The sequence below is a fragment of the Sarcophilus harrisii genome, chromosome 6, assembly GCF_902635505.1.
Source record: "Sarcophilus harrisii chromosome 6, mSarHar1.11, whole genome shotgun sequence".
NCBI lineage: Eukaryota > Metazoa > Chordata > Mammalia > Dasyuromorphia > Dasyuridae > Sarcophilus > Sarcophilus harrisii.
In genome coordinates, this window is record NC_045431.1 from 241660952 (window position 1) to 241672895 (window position 11944).

Consider the following 11944-nt stretch of genomic DNA (forward strand, 5'->3'; position numbering starts at 1 on the left):
CAAAGGAGGCAGCTCAGCCCCTCAGCACCCCCCCCCCCCCCCCCCCCCCCACGAGGCAGCCCAGCCCATGATCCAACACTCCAGGCCCGACTCACAGGACAGAAAAAATGTTTCCCGCCTGTTTATGAATGGGGGAAAGGGCCTCGGGCTGGGCCGGCTTTGCCAAAAAAACGGAGAGGCTGCGGGGGCGGGCATCCTCCGCCCTCGAGCCTGGGAGCCCGGCCTCCCTGGGCTGTCCAGCTCCGCGCCCCAGCTTCATGGGCCCCTTGGCCGCCTTCCTCTCGGCTCGCTTGGCCTCCATCTCCTTCTTCCTCTCTTCTCTCTTCTTTCGAGCAAGTTCGGCCTTGGCCTGTCCTGGAAGATGTGACAGGAGGGGGAAGTGGTTAGTGCTGGGAAAGGGGGCACCAAAGGGGAGGGAGGGGGCTGTGCCTTCAAAGCCTCTGCTCTGAGGAAGCAGCGCCGGGCAAGGGCTAGAGAGGAAACCCAGGGGACCTACTGCTCTCTGCCTCCAGGGTCCCCCAGCTCTCCTCGGTCCCCCAGTCCCCCGAGGCTTCCGTGCTCCAGGAGTCTGGATTTCGCTGCAAAGAAAAGGGAAATAAGTCAGGCAGGCGCTGGCTTGGAGACCTGACTTTCACGCCACCCCCCTTCCTCCCAGGATCCCAGTGACCCGGCTCTGGCTCTCAACAGTTCCTCAAATCCCAGCCCTGCTGGGCAGGCCCCCCCAGCACCCCCTCTGCCACCCTCCCCCAGGCAGGCTCCCCACTCCCCCCCAGCTTGGGCAGCACGGACGTTACCTGAGCGTTGGCAGCTAGGCGAGGTGCCAGGGCTGAAAAGGGGTCTGCCTTCTCGCTGCTCTCCGCCCCTCCCCAGTTGTACTCACTGGCCAACTTGGTGCCTTCGGGCGGCAGTTTGTGGGGCTTCGACTCCTGCCAGTCCTGGTCCCAGGAGCCCTCGGCCTCCCAGCTGCTCCAGTCGGACTCGGGGGACTTCTGAGAGGGGCTGCTGGCCTGCGGGGGAGGGAGTTGGAGGGGTTGGGGGAGTCCAGGGGCCGCACTGCCGGGCCCTTTGTCCACCGCCTGGTCCCAGGGCCTCACCCTCCTGGCCTGCTGCTCCCTATTACTGGTGCTCCAAGCCTCCTGCTGAGCCTCTCCTTGCTGTAGAGGAAGGGGCAGGGGGTGAGCCCGAGGAGGGGCAAGGGGCGGAAGGCCTGTCCCCCACTCTGGCACCGAGCAGCCCCCCAGCTGCGTGTTCTCCCCTGGACCCCCCTAAACTCTCCGTGAGGCTCCCCGGTTGGGGGGAGTGGCCGATGCTGCCCTAGCACCCCTGAACGATGTGGGAAAGAGGCCCGGGAAGAAAGGAGAAGGGCTTGCCGCCAATGGACACATGGACAGACCCTCCCCCAGAAGATGCCCCAAAGGGGGCCCGGCCCGGCGCGCGTGAGCCTCCTGCAGGTGGGCCCAACATAGCACTTTACAAATATCAGCTCCTTGGAACCACCTTAGGAGGAGGTGCCCTTTTGACCCCCATTTTACAGATAATAAAGTTGAGGCAGAGAGCTAAGGCCCCACTCTCCAATCCCTGCCCACCTGAAGGCCTCAGTCCTGCCCTGTGCCCATTACTATGGCCGAAGTGGGTGCCTAAGGCTGGAGGGGAAAGAGGGAGGTACAATGGGGTCAGAGACAGAAAGGTGGGGGCTCCCCACTCAGCAGCCAGTCCCCCAGCCCCGCTGCCTTCTGCTGGCTTCTATGGGGGTGGGGACGCTCAGCACCCCGAGGGGCCCGGCCCCCGCCTCGAGGATAGGGGCAGAGGGGGAGCCTGAGAAAGGGGGCCAAGGAGGGGCAGGAAGCCCAGAGTCCAGAGGGCCAAGGCGCGGGGGCCGCTTACCTCCAGGCTGCCCCAGTCTTCGTCATCCCACCGCTCGGCGGAGCCCTCCCCTTCCTCGGCTGCCGCTGCCTCTTCCTCCTCGTCCTCCCCCGCCGCCCCTCTCGTGTTCCACCGACCTGAGGTCACCGAAGGGCCCTGGGCAGGGGCAGCAGCTGGGGCTGGGGCTGGGGCTGGGGCTGGGGCTGGGACTGGGGGAAAGGAAAAGGGGTACGTCAGGTCAGCGGCCTTGGAGAACCCGGCTTAGCTCGTGCCCACAATGGCGGGGGAGGGCACGGGGCCTGCTGCGGCCGGGGGGCCAGGGAGGGGACCCACGGAGAGCCCCGAGCCCTCCCAGAGGAGATGGGCCTTGGAAGTTCCACAGGAAGTGAAGCGAATGTGAGGGAGGGGGCGGGGGCTCCTCCCGGAGTCCAGGGCTGGAAGGACCCTCAGCGGCCACCCTGTCCAGCCCCAGCCTACGAGGCCCAGAGAGGGAAGCCCCCGGTTGGGGTCCGAACCCTCAGGGACAGCCTTACCTTCTGGGGGCGGCTTGAGGGGAGCGTCGCTGGCCGGGGCGCTTTCGGTGGGGACGGGGTTGGCTCGGATCAACTTGGAGGTGAGGGAGGAGACGCCCGTCACTGCCCAGCCAGCCCAGCTCGCCGCGGTGGCCCCTGGCCGGGGACTGGAGGCTCGGTGCACGTCCTTCTCTGGAAGGAGAGGGGCCGGGGTAAGGTCCCTGGGGTGGGGGGCGAGGGGGGTGAGGGGTGACAGTATGGGGAAGGACTGGGCCGAGAGGGGCGTCTACACCGGCTCACCCATCTCCTCCAGCTGGGCTGGGTCTTCAGACACAGACTCGAGTTTGGTCAGGAAGCTTCGGATGGCCTTGAAAGCCTGTGGGAAGGAGAGGTGGAAGACGAGGCCCCAAGGGAGGGGCTGCCGGGAGCAGTGGGGGCAGGGAGAGCCCACCGGGCAGTCCACGGGACACCAGGAACTTTGGGAGGGGGGACCCATCAGCGTGGGCCGGAGGCTCCTGCCCGGGGAGAAAAGGGGCCGTGGGTCCCTTCCAGCTCCACAGCCATGACCCAATCATCTCAGATAAGGCCCTTTGACCTCTGGGTTTCAGTTTCCCATCTGTAACGGGAGGATTAGATCCCTTTAAGGTCCCTCTCTTCCAGCTCCGGATCTCCGATACTAAACTCTGGGCGGTATTTGGGCTCCAAGAGTGATAAATGTGGCCCAGAACAGTCCAGGAAGAGGCAACAGGAGAGGGCCGGAGAGCGGATCACCTGAACCTGCAGGGGGGGAGCATGGGGGCAGGAGAGGGGCCCGCGATCTAACGGAGAAGTCACTGAGAAATCAGGGAGCTGGGGAGGGGTCGAAGCTGCGGGTCAGCTGGGCAGCTTGTGTCTGGTCCAGCCAAGTCCTGGTTGGCCAGGCCCTCACCTGGTCACGCACAGTTTTCTCAGGGTCCACGGTCAGGGTGCACAGCACGGGCAGGATCTTGAGGGCGCAGTCGTTCATGGAGTAGAGGTTGTGGGTGGCGGCGAAGCCCAGGACTCCGGCCGCCCGGGACGGGGCAAAGGGGTCCCTGGTGGCCCGGCTGAAAGCCGACGTCAGGACGCGGTGCCTGGTCTGGGGGAGGAGACGCACTCAGGGCGGGGCCCGGGCCGGAGGAGCCCCGGGAGGGGGTGGGGGGGTGGGACATGGGCCGGGGCGCGACTCACGCTGGCGCTGAGGTAGGGGCCGATCTTGCCCAGGCACACGGTGGTGTTGCAGCGGATGGGGCCCTGGTCGTCCTTGGCCTGGAGCCTGGCGAAGTGCTTCATCAGCTCCACGTTGAGGTTCTGCTCGTTCAGCTTGGGGGCCAGGAGCAGCATGGACTGGGGGGAGAGGGGCCGGGGCCGGGCCGGGCTCAGAGTCTCTGCAAGGGCCTGGAGGCCCGGGCGGGCCCCAGAGCCCCGAGAAACCAGACTCGGGCAACCCCCAAAACCCAGGGAGGGCCCCTGAAGGACCCCTCTGCAGGTGGCCTGGGAGGGGGAGGATCGGGGGCCTGAGGACGCAAAGGGGCTCCTCTCAGCAAGGCCCGCAAGGGTCCGTGTTGGGGGCAGTGAGTGAGGGAGAGAGATCCGAACCTGGAGCCTGGGGCGCCAACCTCAGCGAGGAGGGGCCCAGCTCGGGCGCTCCCATTCATGGCTTCTCTGGGCACAGATAACCGGTGATGGCGGAGGCAGCGGCCAGACCCAGGAAGGCCTCTGTCCAGTCCCACCGGAGGCAGGCAACCCCCCCCCCTCCCCGACTCCTGTCCCCCTGAGGGATTTGGGCCAGCTCCCCCTGCCCCTGCTCCAGGTCAACAGTGTCGTTTCCAGCTATGGCCCCCTCCCAAGGAGATCCCACGGCAAGGAGAGGAGCGGGACTAAGACCATCCCAGAGTCCCAGCCCTCCTTAGTCCAGGAGGAGAAGCTGAGGCTCGAGAGGCTTTGTCCAGAGCCCCGGAGCGAGAGCAAGGTGGGGCCATCGGCTTGGGCTTGCTGGCCCCTGGGCTGACAAGGGTACCCCCCAGCCCCCGCCCCACGGAGCCGTGTTCGGCCCCTCCCCAATCCACCTTGACAGTCTGCTCACGGATGGCGGGGTTGGTATCCAGGAAGCCGTGTACAACGTGGGGGAAGATCTGGGTGTTGACCGTTGGCTCGTTGAGGTACTGGATGAATTGCTCCATCTGGGCCACGGGGCGGGAGAGGGACCAGCGTGAGGCCCGTGGCAGGAGAGCCACCAAGGGAAAGCCACCAAAATGCTCCCAGAGCAAGGCAGGATCTCCCCGGACCCCCCACCAGCCACCCACTGCCCTCTGCTCCCAAGGCCCGCCAGGCATCCACCGGCTGTCTTCCCCTCCCCGGCCCCACCAGTGACCCACCGCCCTCCCTTCCACAAGCCCCACGAGCCACCCACTATCCTCCCCTCCCCGGGCCCACCAGCCACCCGCCACCGCCCTCTCCTCTCTGGACTTGGTCCCTTTATCAGGACGTAATTTTGCATTTCCCCTATTATTCCAGCAGGCCGCTTGACAAATAGAAAACACTTAATGTTTTTCGTTTGTTCCCTCCTTCGGCCTCCTTTGCCTCAGTTTCCCCAATCAGTCCCCAAACAACAACGACCAGCAGGCAACACTCCTGATCCTGGGCTCAAGCAGGAACCCCGGACGTCACCCTGGGAAGCCCTGCCAAGGCCCTGGGTTGTTTGAGGTACCCTCCCCAGGCTCACACCCGGGGGAAGCTCCAAGGGACCTTGGAAAGCAGGGGCAGCATCCTCCCGAAGGGGAAAGGCCAGCCAGTGAGGGTCGTCCCAAGTCCCTCTGGGGCTGCTGGACTCTGCCTCCCCAAGTCCAAGTCCAGGGTTCTCCTCTAGGGCCCATCTCCAGCCAAGCCCTGCCCCCAAGGCCCCTGGAGCCCAGCCTGGGATGGGGGGCAGGCTACCTGCTGCAGCAAGCGGATTCGCATGGCGCGGTCTGTGGAGGAGAACATCTTTACGACAACAGGGATGATCTTCTGCTGGTATTCCTCGGCGTTGAGGAACTTCCCAACCTGCAAGAGGCCGGAGGCTCAACCTGGGCCTGCACCGAAATCAGCCTGGGACCTCGGTGCCCACGGGCACCTCTTCTCCTCCCGGTCCCCCTGAGCTCGGCTCACCTTGAAGAGGGGGGTGAGGATGACGGCTCCGGCGCTGCCATATTCAAAGGCCGTCAGCAGCTGGGGCAAGATCTTGTGGCGGCAGAAATCCTCGGGGAAGGAGTCCAGATTTTTGCTGAGTTCCTGGAAGAACTTCTGCTTCTCGGCAGGTTCTTTGATCTAGGAGAGAACCAGGGGCAGGGGACAGAGGTGAGAAAGATCCCGGAGCCTCGGAGCCCGGGGACGCAGGGATCGGCCAGCCCGGTTCAAGTGAGAACTCCCGCCGTGGCATCCCCGACAATGGCCGTCTGGCTCCGAAGCGCCCTCCAACGCAGGCCGGCCCGCTGGGCCACAGCTCGGACGGCTCGCCCACGGTTGTGGCTTTTTGGCCGTTCCCCATGAATCCATCTCTCTCCCACGTCCACTCGTTGCTTCCCACGCTGCACTTAGAGTCAAGTGGGACAAACCTAATCCTTCTCCCAGGTAACAAGCCTTCCAAGGCTTTCCCCCCTACCCCCCAGAAGTCTCCTCAGTGCTTCCCTTCATCTTCCCAAGGCCCCACAGGCGGCTCCATCATCTTTTTCCTAAAACGCAGCCCTACAAGCAAACAACATCCCAGCCGAGAGCTACCCAGGACAGAAGGCACGGGGGTCTGTCACCTCCCCGGTCCTGGCCTCCAAGCTGCCCCGTGCCTGGAGGCCATTCCCCAGCCTCCTCCTCTGACTCGTGCCGTCGGGCAGCTGGGAAATGCTTTGAGTGCGATTCGAGTTCAAATCAAGCCTCAAACATTTAGAGCTGAGTCACTTTACCCATTTGCCTCAGTTTCTTCAAAGTAAAGTGGGAATAATGGTACCTACAGGCTAAGGTTTCTGGGAGGATCAAACGAGATATTTGCAACACTTTTAGCATACACTTAATGCTTGTTCCATTCCCTCTTTCAAAGGAAGAAACGAAACCATCAACAACCATGAGAAAAAAGTTCCAAATTACTAATAAATTAAAAACAAAATGCAAAACGATAACGTACAAAAACTTTATACGGACGTTAAATTGGCGAGGATAATTCAAGCCGAAAACGGCCAGTGTTTTGGAAAACAGACACAGAAGGGCAGAGAGACGGCCTTAGAGTTGGAAGAAAGGCAGGATTCGAGTCCCCTCTCTGGCACAAAGGGGCTGGACCACCTTGAATGAGTCATTTACCCTCTCAAGACTCCAGACAGGTCTAGGAATCCCTGCAATTACTGACTGATACTAATCCTTCTTCCAAGTGACAAGCCTTGGAAGACCATCGTGTCCTAGGGTGACACTGGAGGAAGAGTTTCCACACTGGATATTTCCTCTTAAATATCCAGCGATATGTATCGCTTTAAGATCTGCATGACCAAGTATCTCACGAATCCTCACGATCCCCTTGGGAGGGAGGTACTATTATAACCTCCATTTTACAGATCAAGAAACTGAGGCAGGGGTCACAAAGCCATGAGGCATCTTAGGTCACTTTTGAACTCAAGCCTTCCAGATCCCATTTTCGGTGCTTTAATCTGCCTCTACCTACCACTGGAGGCCAGGGGCACAAATCACGCGGTGTGAATGTGACACAACATTATGGTACTACAAGAAAAGAGGAATACACAAAGTTCAAAGCAACCCGGAAAAATCTGGATGAAGGAAGCCGAGGAAGAAGAAGTCACTGACCACAGAGGAAATTAAGCTGGTTCCCAAGACCTTCTGCTCCTCCAGGAGCTGGAGGTGGGGACCGCATGGGTGGCGGTGGCGAGCAGCTGCTTTTGCTTAATGGTTTTTCTTTGTTATAAGGAAGGATCTGGGGGAGGGAATGCTGAGTATTGAGAACATCCTAGCTGTATGACCCTGGGCAAGTCACTTAACCTCAATTGCCTCAGAAAAAAAAAGAAAGGTTAGCAGCATCAAAAACAAAAGCAATCTATACAACTTTTAAAAATTCTCTTTTTGTGGAGCCCATCATCCTGGAACAGCCAACTTTTTCAGCTTTGTGTCAGTGCGAGTGTATGTCCTCTCAGCTTTTATCCAAGACTAACGAAAGGTTAAACCTCATAGGGCGTAGCCAGGGACACCCGACTCCAGGCCTCCTCCCAAAGTGCCATGGAACTGTTCAGTACTACTCGCTGGGTCTGGCCGTCCGGGGCGTCCTCAAACCAGAGCCCGGGCAGTGGGAAGGCTGCTATGTTGGGGGCGAAAGAATCTACACTCAAACCCTAGCCTGGTAGCATGTGGGAGTAATCATTTCCCTCTGTGGGCCTCGGTTTCCTTATCTGTCAAGTGAAAGAGCTGGGCCAGGGGAGCTCCCAGTTCTCTCCCCGCTCTCATCTGCTACCACTTGGCACGCTAGGGACCACCTCCCCAGTATTCTCCATCACACAGCCCTGACCCTTTCCCTTAGTGAATAAGGTCACTTCTGTAAGGATGGGCATGGAGTACAGATGGAAGAGGGGAGGGAATCAACATTTATATAGCACCTACTGTGTGCCATTAAGCACTTTACCACTATCATTCCACTCGATCTCCTAACAACCCTGCGTAGATGCTATTATTATCCTCATTTTACAGTTGGGGAAACTGAGCCAACAAGCCATTAAGTTCCCACTGGATATTTCCTCTATCAGTGTTTATGTATCACTTTGTGTCAGTGTGAGTATATGTCCTCTCCCACAATGAGAATGGATTTGAACTCGGGTCTTTCTACCTTCCAGCCCAGGGCTCTGATCAGTCCATAAAAGCAAGGCCCTGCGGGTCTGAGAAAATAGAATTAGAAGACTGGGGCCGTTGGGCTGGGGTAGGAGTCCAGGTCTCCTGACTCCCGGGTCAGTCCCCTTTCCAGGTGGCCCGCCTGATGACAAAGGGCCGTCAAGGTGCCGGTGATCGTGGAGGAGCCTTTTCTATTTCATTTCTAACCCAGCTACAACCCCATAAGAGACTCTGAGGGTCCCAAGAGGGGCCTTGTCAAGCTGTCCCTGTGTGGAAGAGACATTTCCGTCCGTTTTCCAAAATGGAGGCTCTCCATAAGCCCCGGCGCCCGTCGTTTTTCACCATAGCCCACACCAAAGGCCCCCGGAGTCACAAACGAAACCGGCAAAGCTGACCAGGCGCCTCCGGAGGCGTTGGCCACACTGCGCGGCACCACCACCCCCTGCCCAGGGGGGTCAGCCATTCCCCTCTGCTCTTGTCCCGACCCAGGGCGGTCACGGTGATGGACCTGGGCTCACCGGGGCTGCTCTTCAGGCCGCTTTCCAGGCTCTCGTTAGTTTTAAAAAGCAGGCCTGAGGTGGGGCTTCTTCCCCCATCCCCCTCTTCCCACCATCTTAGTCTTAATTCTGTTCCCCTAAGTGAGACGGCTCCTGCTTTGTGCCGGGTCTGGGACGACCGGGTCAGCTGTGTCTCAGCCTGCTGATCACGAACGACTAAGCTGGGTCCTGCTTCACCGCAGCCGGGCCAGGCCACACAGGCCGGTCTGTCCCCGAGCAGCGTCCGCACTGGGACACCAGGTCACCCGCCGGGAGATGTGAGGGGATCCTGTGAGTGCATGTGCATGGTGTGGGTGTGCACATACATGTGTGCGTGTGAACATGTGTGCGTCCGGTGGAACCCTCGCTCTCAGGGCCCGAGCTCACCTGGATTTCCTCAAGGAAGAGGTTGGTCTCCACAAAGCTGTTGCACATGAAGCCGCCGGCAGCCCGGCAGTTCTGCAGGAAGCGGGACGGGTTGGGGCGCACCCTGGGATTGGCCCCCACCAACTCGCAGTAATGAGGAACCAGAGACTTGGGAATCTGGAAGAAGGGCAGGCGTGAGGGGGCCCAAGCGGGCCGGGGAAGATGAGGACCCGAACCAGGTGGGCGGCAGGAGGGCAGGGAGAGGGGCCCGTGGCTGCGGGAGAAAGGCAGAGCCCAGAAACCAGGCATCTTGGGGGGGGGGGGATCCCAGAGACTCACCTTCCCCAGGGAGCGCAGGGAGGAGGCCCGGGCCAGGGGGCCGTTGAACACCTCCCAGATTAGACAGCCCAGTCTCCACATGTCAGCTGACCTAGGCGGCCCAAAGACAGGATTCAGACCCTGCTGGACCGGGAAGCACCGGAGCTCCTGCCCCCCCACCCTCATCCCTGGATTTCTATTTGGCCGTGGCACAGCGCGAGACCAGGAAGAGCAAGGAAGGGGGGTCGGGGCACCAGGAAGAGCAAGGAAGGGGGGTTGGGGCACCCTCCCATCTCTCGCTCCTCATCCGCCAGCACGCCTGGGCCCCGTTCCCGGAGGGGCTGGACCCCCTGCCCATTCCGCGCTCACCATTTCTCCCCCACGCTTTTGCTGCTGTTTTCTGTCATTTCAGGAGGATCGTAGCGCTCCAGGTCGGGGATGCCCTTGCGGGGGGGCTCCCCGTTGTCCCCCTGGGCCGAGTACATGTAATCGAGGCCCCCCAGCTTCCACTCCCCAGCTCGGTCCACGAAGACGGCGGCCGTACACACATTGTTGTGAATGAGGCTGCAGTCGTTGACCAGGAAGCTCAGGGCTTTCTGCGGGGGGAGGACAGGCTGGGGGCACAGCTCCGGGGGGCGGCAGCCCCGCCCTCCCCTCCCCCGGGGGCGCCGGGCATCTCACCACAATCTGATGCAGTCCCCACGAGATCTCCAGCTCACTCAGGCCCCCCGCGTCTGCTTTCAGCTTCAGGTACGTCCCCAGGGGGGTCACAGGCTCCGTCACCACGTGGAGGCATTTGTCCGTCTGGGAGAAGGGCCGGCAGCGAAGGTCAGGATGGGCCCAGGAAGGCGCCCCGGGGGTAAAGGGAGAAGGCAGGCGAGGTGGGGAAGCTCAGGGGTCAGGGCCAAGGGGAGGAAGGGAGGGAGAGGAGCTGGGCCGGGGCCTGAGCCAGGCCTGTGGAGACCCGAGGGGGAGGAGGAGGCCGGGGGAAAGGGGACCTGCTCTGGCCCCACGGCTGTGCCCTTGAACGGGGTGCCTCAGTTTCCCCATCTGTAGATGAGGAGGCTGAAGCTGGAGGAGCGCTAGGTCCTTATGCTCCTGGCGGCGGCGCAGGGACACTGAGGGAAGGGGGGGCCTGAAAGGCGGAGGGGGGCTGGGGGGCCGCGCGCCCACCTCCAGCCCGTCCAGGTAGGCCAGGATGTTGGGGTGCCGCAGGGTCTTGAGCCGCTTGAAGGCTGCCTTGGCCACCAGCGTCTGCTCCTCGTCCCCGGGCTTGGCCTCGTACACGAACACGGACACGGCATTTCCCGTGGCCTGCGGGGAAGCGGTTGGTGGGGGGGGCTCCGAGCGCGGGGGTCCCCGGCCCGCCTCCCACGCGGGGGGGCGGGTTATGCGCCCACCACATGCACGCCTCGCCCCGAGGACCATGCGCTTTGCCAACGTCAGCGGGGGGGGGGGGGGGGGGGGGGGGCGAGTTCCCCCGCTCCAGGGCCCTCCCCCGCCCCGGGCCGCCCCGGGCCGCGGGGGCCACGTCAGGCCGGGCGGGCCGGGGGTGGGCCGGGGGCGGGGCCGGCTCCGGCCGCCCGGACTCCGGCCCCCGCGGCCTGCTCAGCCGGCTCCCGCTCCGGCCCCGTCACCTTCTTCTTGCCGCGGTGCAGCGCCCACAGCCCCGGCCCCGGCGCGCCGCCGCCCTCGGGGGGCTCCGGGCTCAGCTCGTACGGGAAGTCTCGGATCGGGTCCCGGGCGAAGAACCACATCTTCCGCCCGGCCCCGGCCCCGGCTTCAGGCCCCGGCTCCGCTCGGCTCCGGCTCCGGCTCCGGCTCCGGCTCTGCCCGGGCCCGGCTCCGCCCCCTCGAGGCCCCGCCCAGCCTAAGGTCCCGCCTCTCGCGGCTCCGCCAATGACGCCCCGCCTCCGAGAGCCGCCTCCACCGCCACCCCCCTCCCCCCAGTTCCCCCTCCATGGGGGGGGCCGCCACCTCAGGCCCCGCCTCCCGGAGCCCGCCGCTCTTCGGGCCCCACCCCCGTCTCTTACCCTCCCTCCTTCTCTCGCTCCTCCGCCTAGCGAGGTGGCCCTGGCTCCGCCTTCCCACAGCGCGGGGGCGGGGCCTCGGGGGCGGGGCCTCCCAAGGGCCAGAGGGAGGAGGAGGAGGAGCAAGATGGGGAGGAAGAGGCGGGAGCGGAGGAAGAGAAGCAGAGGAAGCGGAAGGGAGCTGCCCAATAGCCGCTGACGTTGGCAAAGAGCTTAATCCCCGGGGCGAGGCGTGCATGTGGTGGGCGCTTAATAAATGCTAGTCCTCTGAGAGCCCGAGGCTTGGCGCACCCACAGGACCCCGGGGCAGGGCCTTGGTCTTTGTCCCGTTTACATCTGAGGAAATGGAGGCTCAGAAGGGAAGTCGTCCCTTCCAGGTCAGAGGACCTGGGTTCGAATCCTGCTGTAAGCCCTCGGAGGCAAGCAACACCCCCTCGGCCTCAGTTTC

At 62.8% G+C, this 11944-nt stretch overlaps 1 protein-coding gene across 1 annotated transcript; it reads right to left on the minus strand.

Annotated features, from left to right (window-relative positions):
• Positions 1-91: 91 nt before the first annotated feature.
• SCYL1 (SCY1 like pseudokinase 1) lies at positions 92-11356 on the minus strand. Its single transcript, XM_031943639.1, has 18 exons — positions 11104-11356; positions 10640-10780; positions 10148-10270; positions 9836-10062; positions 9488-9578; positions 9170-9325; positions 5544-5702; positions 5331-5438; positions 4463-4576; positions 3585-3740; positions 3304-3492; positions 2676-2751; positions 2397-2567; positions 1885-2072; positions 1095-1154; positions 795-1007; positions 497-578; positions 92-354 (listed from the first exon to the last, which is right to left on the minus strand). Exons 1-18 carry the CDS (start codon positions 11221-11223, stop codon positions 92-94), a joined length of 2637 nt encoding a protein of 878 aa, XP_031799499.1. The 5' UTR covers positions 11224-11356.
• Positions 11357-11944: the final 588 nt, after the last annotated feature.

Coding starts and splice junctions, on each gene's coding strand:
- SCYL1 (XM_031943639.1), bottom strand. CDS start 11,223: ATGTGGTTCTTCGCCCGGGACCCGATCCGAGACTTCCCGTACGAGCTG. Junction 1,155..1,884: donor AAGACTGGGGCAGCCTGGAG/GTAAGCGGCCCC, acceptor CTTCCTCTACAG/CAAGGAGAGGCTCAGCAGGA. Junction 355..496: donor GACCCTGGAGGCAGAGAGCA/GTAGGTCCCCTG, acceptor CACATCTTCCAG/GACAGGCCAAGGCCGAACTT.